Here is a 16705-nt window from a genome sequence, read left to right on the forward strand (position 1 = left end):
ATGCATGTATGCTGTACGCATGTATAGTGTACACATTTATGGTGTACACATGCATGGTGTATGCATGTTTGGGGTACGTCTGTATGGTGTATGCATGTATGGTGTGCACATGTATGATGTATGCATGGATGGTTTGCGCATGTATGGTGTATGCATGTATGGTGTACGTATGTATGGTGTATGCATGTATGGTGTATGCATGTATGGTGTGCACATGTATGATGTAGTATCTATGCTGTACACATGTATGGTGTATGCATGTATGGTGTATGCTTTATGTCGTACACGTGTATGCCATACGCATGCATGGGGTACGCATATATGGTGTATGCATGTATGCCGTACGCATGTATGCCATATGCATGTATAGTGTACGCATGTATGGGTATAATGATTTAAACCTCTTACTCCCGTTCTTATTTCGTCTATGTATATTCTTTCTTCTCATGTTTTTATCTGTTGAAGATACTAATGTAAGTTATCCACATTTTATATACTAGATAACATTCAAAATGGCTGCCCAACAAATTTTAGATATTATTCAACGCTGATCAAGAACTTACTTACTTTTTGGATCTTTGTTTTTAGTTCTTTTTATTTTTATCCGGACATAAAAACACACATACGCACAGACAACTGTTTTTTATATGATAAATTTTATATGAACACCACTCCGTGGTAATAATGAAAACTTTGATTTCTAGATATAAAAATGTGTGGGGAAAAAGATGAATTAAACATATATGGTTTTAAATTTCAAATCTGAATATTCATTTTATAACGATATTTCTAAAACAGTGACATCACATTTCTGATAACATCGTCACGTGACATGCCTGCTTGCACTTGAAGAGATTTACAAACTGTATATTTTAACATCCTAACGGACTACTATCCAGATATATTACATGTTCAAGAGGAAAAATAAATGGTTAAAAAGCCTCTCTTGAGGCGAATGTTTTCTTACATATCTTTACAGGTGAATAAATATTTATCCATCTTTGAAAGTAAATACATTTTCATTGTGAAGGAAAACACATAAGTCGTTTTGGCTTTCTTAAATTTCATAATTTAATATGTGAATGAACTATTATGGTGTACAAATATATAGTGTACGCATTTTATGGTGAACGCATGTACGGTGTACGCATATACGGTGTACGCATGTATGGTATACAAATATACGGTGTACGCATATACGGTGTGTATGTATCCATGCAAGATGACTGTCTACTCACTACAAGAAAGTATACAGCGCAGCTATAGCTTGTGTTGCGCCATTTATCAGCAGCTAGGTGTGAGTATGTGCGTGCATCGCCGAATTGCTGTGAATAATGAAGCTCTAACAAAATGGCGCTGAGTGACTTTTACCTTTCATTATGGTGACGCGGGTTCAAACAAAAAAACAATCTCCTGTCATGAATGTCCCTCCGGCGTTTAAAATAAATTACTGCGGAATTTTGTTTTATTCTCTTTTAGTGTGTGTTTGTCTAGTGGTTGGAATGCATTCTTCTAAAATCCCTTCAACAAAGAAAACAACAAAAATAAAAAAGAGAAAAGTAAGATATTTTAGCAATAAAAATATAATTTAAACTGCATATATATATATATATATATATATATATATATATATATATATATATATATGAATTACCAATAGAATCTGGAAGATCAACCGGCTCGCCGTTTCGTCTACTGTTTCATGGGCTTTTTCAAGAATAATCGGTCCATGACGTCATCGACCATTTTTATACATTCACTATAAAAAACCTACAAATTATCGAGCAATTTAATTTTCCTTCTCCACTTTTAATTAGTATCGCCGAATTTTTATCCTATTATATATATATATATATATATATATATATATATATATATATATATATATATATTCGTTATGTATGCTACTAGGAGTATGAAATATGATGTAAAATTTATGGCTGGTCTAATACAAAGCCTTCACCACTATACACACATTATCTGTGCGAATTTCAGACAGCCTAGTTGCTTGAACGTCGGAGTTCGATAGAAGAGTCTACTATATATATATATATATATATATATATATATATATATATATATATATATATATATATATATATATACAGGGTGACCCCCCAAAAAACAGAGAGCAGTCAATTGTTTTTCTGAGCATTTTACAGTCAACGGAAAAAAGGCCAAAGACCCTAGTGTTTTGATGTGATGTTTTGAATATAATAAACTAGTTATGACCAAAGTTTAATTTTATTAGGACAAAACACTAAGAAACGGGGCCTAATTCGAGTTGGAGACCGTTTTTTGGGGGGTTACCCTGTGTATATATATATATATATATATATATATATATATATATATATATATATATGTGTGTATATGCATATATAATAAACATGACATACTATATACACTTGTGAGCAAAAAGAAAAAAAAATGGGCCAAACAAATTTTATACATTTTATTGCACTAAAAGCTATATTGAATAAAGAACAATTGAACAAGGAACATTAAACGAGAGTAATAACAAAGAACAAGACATTAACGTTAATAAATGTTCCGGATGGAATCGTATTCTCTTTTGGTTTCTTTAAAAAAATCAATTCTTTAAGACATGCTCTCAACCAAAGTGGAACACTGAAGAGATGCTATTCCATTCGCTGTGCACAGCTTCCCAGAGCTTGTTATTATTCTCAAAAGTTATTTGCACGAGATCTTATGGACTAAGTATTCTCGATTAGATTTAAATCGGGGCTTTGACCTGGCCAAAATATCACATCAATTGAATTATCAGAAAACCATTTTTTGCGACTTTAGCAATGTGTGCAGGAGCATTATCATGTTGGTAAATAATGTTCTGAGATATTCCCAGCTTCTGGATACTTAGTAATAGTCCTGTTTCTAATATTCGAATGTATTTCTTTGCATTGAATGATTTCTCACATCTAATAAGTTCTCCAACTTCTGCTGCAGTAAAAGTTCCCCATACCATTATCTCTCCATTTTCGTGTTTAACTACCATGTTTATGCCACATATCGAAAGTATTTCTCCAGTTCTTCGATGGCACCGTCTGGGAGCATCAATAACAAGACAAAATCTTGATTCATCTGACCAGAAAACATTCCAGAACCAGTCTGTATCTTTCTTGCCATAATACGAGAAAAATCTCTTTCTATCATTGATGTTCTTCTTAGATAAAAATGGCTTCTTTGCACACCTTTTTGAAGAAAATTCCATTTCTTTTATTGCTTAAATATTGTATATCTAGAAAGAGAATTTCCAGCCCCTGTTTTGAATTTTTTGCTATGGTCAACATAAGTTTTCTTTCGATCCTTCAAAACAGTTAATTTAAGCCTGTGGTCGTCCTTCAAAATGAATGCTCTAGGGCGACCAGATTCAGATTTCCTTTTTACCAAGCATTCGACTTCGAACATTTGACCAATTCGCTTCACAACAGAAAGAGATGTTTTGACATTTTCTTTTCTTAAAATATCAAAAATCTGCTTGTAAGTCATTTTGAACGGATTTAATCCTGCAATTCGTTTTTTTTATATCCTTACCATTTTTAGGATTAATTTTTTCACTAATTATTATATGCTATGATAATAATGATATGCAAAATAGAAATTTTCAGTTAAAATTAACGAAAATTCATGAAAAAATATTGAAAAATCGATTTCTTTCTTCTTTCACTCTTGGCCCATTTTTTGCTCATGGGTGTATATATGTATATGTATATATAATATAGTATATAAATTCGAAAATTTTAAAAACTGAATAATGCTGACTAGTTGTTTATTAAATGAAAGATTAAAAATAAATTTTTGTAAATTTTAGGGGTAAAAAAAAAGGTTTTGTATATTATTCTCATTTTTCTGTTTTCCTTAAGAGTAGAATTGATGGTAATTTAAAGAGAAAATAGTTCAATTTTGTTGACGATCGACTCAAAGTTTAATTTGGTTGATTTACGTCATATGATTTGCGCGAAAACTGAATAAAAGTTAGCAATATACTTGGAAAATATTAATTGGTAAGATAAAATTAAGAAGAAATTACAAAACCGTAAAATGTTGTAAAATAATTTTTTATTAAATTGCAAATTAAAAACTATTTGACTTAATTTCGTCATTTATTAATCTATTTGTTACGAAGACAATTATATTCTAATGCATTCACAAAAAAGAGGATGCGACGAAAATTATTGAAATGGTTATTTGCATTCGGTGGAACGAATGAAAAACAATATTTTAATTTGGTGCTGTGACCAGGATAGACATCAACACGGTTGTTTACATCCTCACGTTTTCAACTTTACAACTAAATTTCAATTCTTATTCTAAAAAGTTAAAATTTTCAATCAAACACTAAACGTAAAACAATATTGACACCGTATCATCCAAAACAACGTCGAACAATTCAGTTAGTGATTGCAGCGATTTCTTGTCTAGTATGTAGACAGAAACGCACTTGATACAAAATATGACGTCTTAACATAGACTTAATTTTTGTCAGCAACGCATTAAAAATAAGTATACTTACCTAAATGTGGTAATATATTTCCTTGAATATATTTAATTAAATTGTGGCTGAAAATACTCTGAAAAATATAATGAATATTAATTTAATATATACCAATTTAAATATAATGAACATTAATTTAAAAATATAATAGTTTAAACACACACACACACACACACACATATATATATATATATGATGAAAATTAAAATAATGAAAAAATATTCCAACATTATAAAGAAATAGGGGAAAAAACAAAAACAAAATTATTTATCTGTTTCTCAACGTTTCGTCTTTATTTCAAGACTTCCTCGTATGTATACCGCTTATGGCATAGAATGAGCAAATTTCTCTTTAAAATTTACTCATGAAACCTTTAACGCTATATTACCTTGAATGCTAGCGGCGTTTTTTGTTCGAAAAATAAACATCCATATGACATTAATTATACGTACAAATGTACATGTATTTTATTTTTTTCTAATCAATCATCTCGAGAAAGTTTTGAAATAAAAACGAAACGTTGATAGTAAGTGACCTTGTTTTTTTATCTTTTCATTTCTCCGTGTGGATATATATATATATATATATATATATATATATATACACACACACACACACACACACACATATATATATATATATATATATATATATATATATATATATATATATATATATATATAAGTGAACGTGTCTCTGTGTGTGTATGTGTGTGTGTGTGTGTGTACATTTCCCTACGCAATAACTCTGTCAATTTTAAGTCTACGGACTAGAAACTTGATATACAGGGTACTTAAAACAGCATCCGGCATGAACGCTACATATTTTGATTGTCTTTGTATTAATAATAAAAAAATGAAATAATACGTAAATTTCATTGCAGTTTTGAATTTATTAATACAAAGAAAAACCTATATATAACTTTTTATTATTCACTTATCGAAGGCATAACTGTATATCTTTTATTATTATGTGACCGATTAGATAAACAATAATTAATTACAAAGAAATATTTGGTGTTTTTACAGTGTACGCACCGTGTTACATTTCAGATAGGATTTCAAAATTAAATTACATTTTCATTGTATCTTTCTTTTTTATTAAACGCCCAGCCAATGAATTAAAAATAAATAAATGAATAAATAAATAATCAGACCCCCTTTATTTTCACCGAAAAAATACTAAAAACATTACCAAAAATAAAAAAATAAAAAATCGATTTAGCGTTTCAACATTTGAACAACGCTCGGCTGAAACCGATGATTGCCGGTCTCGCCCGATCAATGCTTGACGGGATTTCCCGAGAATCCGGGTCTTATTATGCAAGAGTACCAAAAATTCTTACGTTTCGAATGCTGCGTTTTTCTTTCTTTTTTCTTTTTTTTTGTTTTGTTCAGACGTTACATGACATTTACGAAACATACCTATATATATATTTTATTCATTTATCGATTAGATGAACAATTATTGATACCAAACAAAAACTGCCAAATTTTTCCGAACGCATGCGTTTTTACTATTTATAGTTTTTCTGATAGAACTTTCTTACACAAGACATTATGCCAACACAAAGTACAGGTTTATTTCTAAAACTAAATAAATAAACAATATCTAATCATATAAAATGTCTCATATATTTTATTCGGACTATTATTCTCATCTTCCCGAAAAATTGAGTTATAGAAAAACATTTAACAAATATCTTAGTGACCCCTGTTTATTTTTTAAACATTTTAAAATCTTATTTAAAATATTTTAAATAACATGAGATATTTTAAATTTAGCATAAAAATACATTCTCTCGGTTATCTTCGAGATTTACTTTGCTTACAGTAGAATAAGTAATTTCCATGAATATGATTTTCATAACAAAAGCGAAAACAAAACATGTATTCACGTTCGAATCCTCGTCTGATGAAAATCCGCCAAAATAGCCAGATTGTCGTCTGCCACTTATTTTAATCAAAACCGCTACAAGACTATTTCAACACTTGAAAGGTCGACACGAAAGCAATCAGTCAAACATAAATAGAAGTTTTCTTTCTCATTATTTTTAAACGAAATTAAATAAAATTTGACGTTGCTCTAAAAATGAAATTTTATTTATAAAGTTTAATTCATCCCCGTCCCAGCATCGACACAAGTGCCAATCGACATTACTTTCTCTTTAAATTAATACATCTGTTTCCTTGAGATAAGGTTCTTTTTTCCAACTAATATTCTTAATTTTCATAGCTTCTTCCTTTTTCTTGAAATAATTTCTCTTTTTTCATTAACCTGTAAGGCGAAAGTGCAAAATAGTTGACAAGCCCCTTCCCCATGTTAAGAATGGCTTTCTAAATAATAAGGTTATTATTTCAGCATGGTTCGTACACTGCACAAGTACCAAAAATTCTGTCAAGACGGGCGTTTAGGTGGCAAAATAATCTCGAACTCTATCAAATAAAAGGAACCAAACTCCCTAATCACCGTTATGTTACTATGACAACAATATATAAACAATGACATCGGTATTTCAGAAGTTAAGTTGAGTTTTAAGTAAGCATACCTTGTTTAAAAAATAATCAATATGAAAAGAACTAAAAGAAAACAATAAACAATTTTTAAATTTTAAACAATATAAATCTTTTTATTTTTATTTGAAACAATATAAATCTTTTTTTCTTTTTATTTTAATCAATATAAATCTTTTTTATTATTTTAAACGATATAAACAACTTTTTGTATTTTTAATTTTTAATTTTAACCAATTTAACTAGAAGTTTGGTGCTTAAGTATTCTTGGTACTGCGCTATTTTAAAATATTTTTTTCAGGTTAAATTTAAGTATCACGATATCTTTGTTTTTATCAAATTATAAGGCGGAAACAGGGAATACTTACAAAACACTCCCCACCCCACGTGTTAAGAATGGTTTTCGAAACAAGAACGTTATTGCAGCATGGCACATAAAATACATAAATACCGAAATTTTTATTATTTTTAACGGTAAATTTTCACTTGGTTTCCACCTGAACATTTCCTTTTAAAATGACGACTTTCACTAGTTTTCTGGTATGTTGAAAACGAATATTTTTATTTTCCGCAATTAAGTAGTTTTTCGAATATCAAACAGTATAATTCTTATGCTAAAAGTGGTGGCATTGTTGTGAAAGAGAATACACGTGAAAATTAATAAATTTCAAAATAAGTGAAAGAGAATAGACGATAAAATTATTAATTAAGTTCCAATACGCATGCTTAATATTAATTTGTATATCGTTTATAACTACTCACGTGATTTAATAATAATCACGAGATTCAATTTTGAATTAAAAGTAAAGCTTTTTACATTGTGTACAGTTATATAAAAACGTTTTATTTATATTGTTTAAACTTAAACTTAAAGGTTTTCATAGTTTCAAATGATAAAAAAGTTCTATTTTTAAATTGCTTTTAAAAAAGTTTTCATAGTTTATAACTATGAAAAGTTCTATTTATGTTGTTTAAATTTTTTTTTTACATATCTGACAATTTAATATTTTTACTTATAATCATATTGTTTATCATTAAAAAAGTATTCATTGTTTAAAATTAAAAAAATGTTTACTTTGTTTTCATGATAACATTACTGATCAATTATAATCTTTTGCAAGAGTTGCTTGGGTTAGAGCATTCTTATCAATCCTTTGATTGCGTTATTGATGAAGATCAAGCAGTAGAATTTCTTGTAGAATTCTAAATGAACTACAGCCGCCTGGAATGCGACATCATAACCTGATATTGAAGGAAGGAGTCCCAGTTATATTATTAAGAAATATTGATCCACCTAAATTGTGCAATGGCACACTGTTAGCAAAAAAATATTTGAAAACTAATGTCCTGGAAGCCATTATAATAACTGGAGATTTTAAGGATGAAACTGTTAATTCATCGGATTTCTTCTGAGATGCCATTTCAGTTCAAACGTGTACAATTCCCAACAAAAATTAGTTTTGCCATGGCTATAAATAAAGCTCAAGGACAAAGCCTAAAAGTTGTTGGACTTAATCTTCAGACACCTTGCTTTTCTCGTGGCCAGTTGTATGTTGGTTGCTCACGCATTGGAAGTCCTGAAAACCTCTACATTTACACACCTGTTAGAAGTCACACCAAAAATGTTGTTTACGTCGAGGCTCTTCAAAATTAGAGGTTCATTTTCCAGTTTTCATATATGCCCTGGATGAAACAGAATTTTAATTATTTACTTTTAATTATTTCATTTACTGAATAGATTACTAATGCCATCTTTATATATGTAGTACATTAAATAGTAAAAACAAAGAGATTTAACAGTTTTCAGATAAGCACTAAAATATAAAATAATTGCAATTCTTACATCATATTTCGAAAGAAGGACGAGGATTAAGCTATAAAAACGCACTATTACTCCGTCAACATGGAGTGTGTGGAAAAAGAAGCCATTATGAATTTATGTTTTGTTTAATCTATTTTATTATAATGTATGGGAACACATATTAAAATATATGATATACAACCTGGCAACACCGGGTACTTCAGCTAGTTTTAAATAAATAGAAAAAAAGACTCACCTTTTTTTCTGTTGTTCGTGACTTTAAATCTTTTATTCAAGCTAAAAAGTTCAACATTAACAAAAAACTTTGGCCTTGTGCTTTAGTTTTTTGTTCATATTGAACTTTTCAGCCTGAATAAAAGATTTAATATCTCAAAGTGTAGTATCTGTTCTGATGCTACACTTAAGTTAATTTTCCCTTGGTCAATGGAGGGGAAACCTTCTATACTGAGACAATTATTATTTTTTTAGTTTCAACCAAAGTGCCGCCTTGCACTTCTTTTTGGGAACTGATTTTTCCCCACGTAAAGAACGACCTTGTGTCACATTTTCCTTGCGTGAGGAAACATAAATACCAATTGAAAAAAGGGCTTTTAATATGAATATCAATACAAAAATACCGAAATTTATAGTATATATATATATATATATATATATATATATATATATATATATATATATATACCATACAATCTGGATATGAAATTCAATATATATATATATATATATATATATATATATATATATATGTATATATATGTGTGTATATATATATATATATATATATGTATATATATGTGTATATATATATATATATATATATATATATATATATATATATATATATATATTTCAAAATAATACATAATTACTATACAATTTGGATATGAAATTCAATATCCTTTTCATTTTGAACCAATATATAATTTCCCTTACTCTATTATTTAAATTTTTTTAAAAAAACTTTTATGATTTTCTATGTTTATTGTATTTAGCAAATTAGGTTAAAACCATTATAATATTTGCTAATATTTTGTCCTCTGAGAAAATGGTAAACATCGAAAACCTATCGTTGAGGAGATGTGCTTATTGAATTGTATCCTTTGTCTTGCATTCAATAAAAATTCTCGATTTGACATTTAATCATTTCACGTCATAACATTTAAATTACTAAATTATGATTTATTTGCTCTATCTGGCATATTGAGCAATTTGTACTTAGCTGGGATTAGGTTTATAAAATATTACAACCAATAATATTTTGTAAGACCAATAATCACTGGATTTCCATACCAGTAGATCTACTGCATTACGTTATTCTGAAGCGTGTGTGTATGTGTATATATATATATATATATATATATATATATATATATATATATATGTGTGTGTGTGTGTGTGTGTGTGTGTGTGTGTGTGTGTGTGTGTGTGATGAAAGCTGCAAAGAAATGGTATTAATAACAACACAGACACCGCCTGCTGTTACTGCCTCGAGTATTTCTTATGATATAGTGTTGTAATGAAAGCGAATCAGACGAAGACACTCTGAATTGGCCAAATAACGTATACGATGCATACAGTCATAAAGAGAAAAGAAAGCAGAACGAAGTATATATTAAACGAGAACAAAAAAAAAGGAGAGAAAAGCGTTTCATAATAACATTAGCATTTCAGCCCGGCGTTGCCCGGGTGTTTGAAGGTGTATGTTGAGGAAAAAAAAGCGGTTAATTTTTTAAACTTTGACCCCTATTATAACCCCTTAACTTTTGTTGTTTTTGACTCAAATCAAGTTATTAAGTTTGATCCATGTCCAAGGAACCTATATATGCAAAATATTCCGACACAAAATTGGGAGAGAAGTTTGGTAGAGGTCTCTAAGGACAAATCATTGAACTTTGACCAGTTAACAGCCAAATTTCTGGCCGAAAACAGATTACAAAGATTTTCCCCAAATCTCAGTACCCTGTATATCAGATTTCGAGTCTGTAGACTGAAAATTGACAGAGTTAATGCGTAGGAAAATGTACACATACACACACAGAGACACGTTCACTTTTATATATATATAATAGATTGGTAATGATTGTAGCAATACTTAATGGAAACAAAATGAACATTACGGTTCTTCGGATATGGCCATTCTATGTGTGACTATTTGTTAAATGATAGACTTTTGCGCCCTTCTCTTTATTATTTATTTATTTTTTCATTTTACTACTCCGACCACAATTCCGTGTCACCCCTAATTTCCGGTGCATGTCGCCCCTAATTTCCGGTGCATTCCCTCTAGATTGATACCTGTCAAACCTAACCTTTCGTGATCCTGCCAACTCGCTGATGGGAAATGAAAATATGCTTCATAACGTTCTATTTCTAAAACTACCTATATAGCAATTAAGCTGGGATTCCCAATGCTACATATTCTGCTTAGCACTTGAAAGGCCAAATAAAATTCGCTTAAAACCATAAGCAGTTCTCTGGTTAATGGCTTTAAAATATTCACAATAAGATCTTATCCTTATTTTAAAACTAGGTTAGTGTTTTAAAACAGATCAAGAAACTAAACAGAGCACACACAAAGGAACAGGTCAACCAGAGGCCAAATAGGCCTTTGTCCGATAAGTGCATGCTCATTGGCTGATAGGAAGGGCGCGGTGGATACTAGTAAGCTGATTGGCTAACTAAAATCTCAATAGAAGAGGAGCATATAAAAACGATAAACAACCACAGAATTCGTGCATAAGCCTGAAGAGCCCTAGAGTGGATGAAACGCGGAATATTCAGTGTAGCTTAATCGCCATATATATTTTATAAATTACTATGTATATATATTGATATATATATATTGATATATATATATTGATATATATATAAATTTATAAATTTATGTTTTTAAATTTTATGAGTTGAAAAAGTTAATCTTCAAATATAGAATTTTTTATTGTTTGAAAACAAAGAATACAATTGAATAAATCTATTTCCTTAACCCATGATTTTTCGATGCTAATTCATCTCCTCAAAGCAAAAATATTAGTAAATGTTTTTATTGGTTTGCACCTAATCTGCTAAAAGCAACAAACATAGAAAATTAAAGTTTTTAAAGTTTTTAAAACATTTTAGATACATTGAATAATGGAATTGGATATTGCGGCAGAAAAATGATATTGTACTTTAAATACAAACATTTTGTAAGGCCGAAAATCACTGGATTTGAAAACCAGTAGATATATTTCATTTCATTATTCTGATATATATATATATATATATATATATATATATATATATATATATATATATATATATAAGCCTGACGAATCATATAGTTGGATGAAACGCAGAATATTCCGTGTAGCTTAATCGCCATATATATTTTATAAATTACTAACTAGCTCTACCTACGTATTGAGCACTTTTGAAGTAAATACTTAAAGTTTACGCATAAATCTATACTTTCGTATAGTAAATTTATGTGAATAAATGAAATAGTTATATATATATATATATATATATAATAACATTTACTCACATAAATTTAATATACGAAAGTATAGATTTATGCGTAAACTTTAAGTATTTAATTTGTTTATCTATTTGTTTGTTTTATAGGCGATTTCATAAGAAAAATAGATCTTCAAGGTGAAGACGCTAGTTAACCGCATACTCAACACAAATCTACAGATATATATATATATATATATATATATATATATATATATATATATATATATATATATATATATATATAGTAATTTATAAAATATATATGGCGATTAAGCTACACTGAACATTCTGCGTTTCATCCACTGACGAATCCTATAGTGGATGAAACGCAGAATGTTCAGTGTAGCTTAATCGCCATATATATTTTATAAATTACTATATATATATATATATATATATATATATATATATATATATATATATATATATATATATAAGAAACTTTTAGTGTCTGTGAGTTCGTTATCTATGTAGTCGAAAACGACTGGCTCGATTTTTATGAAATGTCACGCTAAGATACATTATGTGCCTGGTAATGTTCTTAGATAGGTTTTGTGTCGAAATTTTTCGACAAATATCGATGATCAATAATCGAAATAATTAAGATCAACATACGGTATCTATTTCTTGATATGACTGGAACGCATGCGAAATCAATGTTTCTGCTTAAAACAGAATTTCACAATGATACTTTACTTTTTCATTTTAAATTTAAAATCAAGCAATTATCACCGCACAAGCAGTAATGCCAGGCATATAAAATCAACAGTAGGTTCTTTGATATGACAAGGGCGCGTTTGAAATAAATGTTTTTTTAGAGGACTATTAAACCATTGTTGCTAACTTTTGCATTTTAAACCTTAATTAAACCTATTATATACAAAAATAAGTTGTATGTTCAGTAGTATGTTCTCTACAGTGCAATGTAGACTACAATGTATGGTGGATAAGGTTATTGCTAAGAAGCAGGTCAGGCTCTAAGCCGATTCAAAGCTATATCGGGTCTTCCTTTTGGTATACACACACATTATATATATATATATATATATATATATATATGTATATATATATATATATATATATATATAAGAACAAGTAGTTAATAAAACATGTTAAAAAACTTTGAAAATGAGTTAAAAACATATTTAAATTTTAAAAGGAAGCACAAAATAAGTGGATAGTCCTTAATCTGCGGAGTTTCGAAGAAATACTTTCCTTCTCATTAGAGGGTAGGATTTAGCAAAATGCGAGATCGGATTTTGCTTGCAAAAGTATTTGATGAAACTATAAGTCATAGATCTTACTTGATAACAAAGGAGAGGTAATATGGCGAAGAAAAAATGATTTCACGTGAATATCAAATAACGGTAAAATCCAAAATTCAAAATCCAAAATAATTGGTTAAGTTTCCATTTCCACAAGTAAAATCCAATGGAATCGCGTAATTGGAAGATGGTCCAAAGTAATCCAAAAGGCAGAAATCCGTGGAATAATTCACAACGGTAGAAAAAGTATTTACATCGACTGTCAAGGCTGGGCTAATATTGGGAGAATGAGTAAAGAAGAAGAAGAAGAAGAAGAAGAAGAAAAACAAAATTGAATAAAGATTGAGTTAATATTAGAATAGAAAGGCCAATGTCAAAATGACCCAGACAAGATGACGTTGAAAAGGCGCCAAAATTTAAAGCAGAAAAGCTTTCAACTGAAATATACAAGTTATTACTTAAGAATAGAATTATCAGCAGAAGTTATTAAAGGAAGCAAATGAATTAATGATAAGTTAGATGCATACACATGTATATACATACATAAATACATACATACATACATACATATATATGAATACATACACTTACACATATACATACATATATATATACACAACAAACACACCCACGTATACACACACATATATATATATATATATACATACAGATAAGTAAATAGATGAGTAAATAATTTAATAAAGAGTTAAAAAAAAATTAGGGGAGAAGATGGCCGGTATCTACAATTCCGGAATAAGGCAAATAAGTATGTAAGTAAATGCACATGGTAAAATATAAGTAAACATACATGCAGAATATATATATATATATATATATATATATATATATATATATATATATATACTAGCACCCCCACCCTACGTTGTCTGATCGGAAATTACAGTTAAATATAGTATTTTAATTTAAGTATTTCAATATAATGCAAATTTCGTATTTTAATAGTCATATTGATTATTATATTGTACCTAATATATACTGCAGATTAAAAAATAAATTAACCGACTTAAACGTATAAATGTTTATTTAAGCATGCGGAAAGTATATACATTATTTCGAATTACGCCTGCCAAGTTCAAATTTATACCTTTTGTCTCAATAGCAGATTGTTTCGGTTAAAAGCCAAATCGAATTTATTCCATTGGTCCGAATAACCCATATATCAAGTTTCAAGTCTCTATACCAAAAATGGACAGAGTTTTGGTAGAGAATGTATCGTCATGATATGTTTTGTTACATAGCTCAACCCAAATGCTTTTGTTGTAATATTTCTGATGATTAATGGGGTTATGATCCCTGAAAGTTTGGAGATTCTATTTATAAACGCTGCTGATAGGAGCTGATAAATCAAATTGAACCACATTCTGCAATCAACCAATCAGAAACCAGAATTTCTCCATAAAAATTAAAGCTTTTGGCATTCCAGCACATAATTCTTTCGGGTTAACACGAGAAAGATCTTTTGCTCTTTCGCTGCAAAATTATAAAGTCCAACACCTCTAGAGAAAAAGCTATCCCCTGAAAATTCTTCATGTCCAGGACTTGCACAGAATAGCTACCCATCGGAAAGTTTTCTGAAGTTAAACATGGCTTCCAATTCAAGAGCTTCAATACGGAACATGCACTCACAAGTTTTCGTACTAAGTAAGCTATATACGTCTTAATAATCATAACAACTGCAGGAGCATGAAGAAACGCAAAACACGTGTGCCATTTCGTGGGTAGCCTGTCGTAGATCGGTGATAGAAATAGCAACGATTTCACCTCAAACCAAATTTGGCCCTGTGCCACGTTTATAGCGACTTCGCCAACTCAACACACTCACACACGTCACGAGTAGTGAACTAACGGGCAGGAATAAATAAAGTGCAACATAATAATAGCAGCGCATATTTCCAACAACACACATCAATCATTCATTCAGTCAGCTTTTCTTCAAAACCTACATGATCGTCAAAGTAAGGTCGTTGATCATTTAGCATCTATATTGGCTATATTGGCGTACAATGTGTATTAGTATAACGTACAGTATATAGTACGTGGAGTTCATATAGCATGTTTAGCTGTGTTTCTAAGTGTGCGTGTGGGGATCGCATATGTTACAGGCGCAGTGGCTGTTGCTTTTAATTATAACGTATATTAAGTTTTGTTATGTTAACGAGAACATCTTTGACAAAAATTAATTTGAGACATTCTTGTTGTCAATATATAAAACTAGATGTCCGTGTCCCGGTGTTGCCCGGTGAATAAGATTAAAGGAAGAAAATCAATGAAAATACGGAATTGTTAATTTGTAACGAATAGGTAGCTCATGATTGTAGTATAAGAATGTATGCAATTCAATATGTGTTTGTTTTGCGAAATTACATTTGCTACCTATGCTGTTTATGACTCGTGTTGAAATCATTAAACACACACACACACACACACACACACACACACACACACATATATATATATATATATATATATATAATAACATTCTGGTATATTTAAAATACCATAAATATCTAATAATCTCCTGGCTAATCATCGCTCTCTCTCTCACTCCCAAATTCATACCTCTATGCAAAACCCCTTGATATGCTTATTGATAAAATAGCATCTATATTTTGTTGACTAGTACCCCCTTCTTATCCGATGAGAAGCATTAGGCTTCGAAATGCCAGGCATAAAAAGATTTCATAACCTCTATATACTATATTGTATTCCCTTGTTTCAAATAGATCAATAAATATATAACCGTCATCATCAACATCAACCAGGGTTTTATCACTCAATGATGAACCCCTCCCTGGACTTTAGTAACCTAACTCTGCTTCGAGCTATTCGCTGCCATGTGGGACCCATGTGCTTTATCAGGTCGTCCCTCCATCTTGTTCTTGGTCTTCCCTTTGGCCTCTTATGTTCACAAGGTCCACTCTTCCCATCCAAACACACACACACACACACACACACACACACACACACACACACACACACACACACACATATATATATAATGAAAATGAGGCAATGCGTTATTTTGAAAAAGAAAAATATGAATAAATGCATTTAATTTCAACTGAAAAAG

At 29.8% G+C, this 16705-nt stretch overlaps 1 protein-coding gene across 10 annotated transcripts in view; it reads right to left on the minus strand.

Moving 5' to 3' along the window:
• LOC145259301 (glycine receptor subunit alpha-3-like) overlaps positions 1-16705 on the minus strand; it is a 485592-nt gene that overhangs the window by 169050 nt on the left and 299837 nt on the right. For 8 of the 10 annotated variants that reach the window (XM_080117183.1, XM_080117181.1, XM_080117177.1 and 5 more), the window contains exon 4: positions 4535-4592. In XM_080117183.1, coding sequence (XP_079973309.1) covers positions 4535-4592 — 58 coding nt within the window. Of the gene's footprint in view, positions 1-1371; positions 1514-4534; positions 4593-16705 lie in introns of those variants that run through there. The other 2 variants (XM_080117184.1, XM_080117185.1) reach the window with 1 other exon arrangement.

This window comes from Euprymna scolopes, chromosome 34 (assembly GCF_053919585.1).
Source record: "Euprymna scolopes isolate OS-2025 chromosome 34, ASM5391958v1, whole genome shotgun sequence".
In the NCBI taxonomy this organism is placed as follows: domain Eukaryota; kingdom Metazoa; phylum Mollusca; class Cephalopoda; order Sepiida; family Sepiolidae; genus Euprymna; species Euprymna scolopes.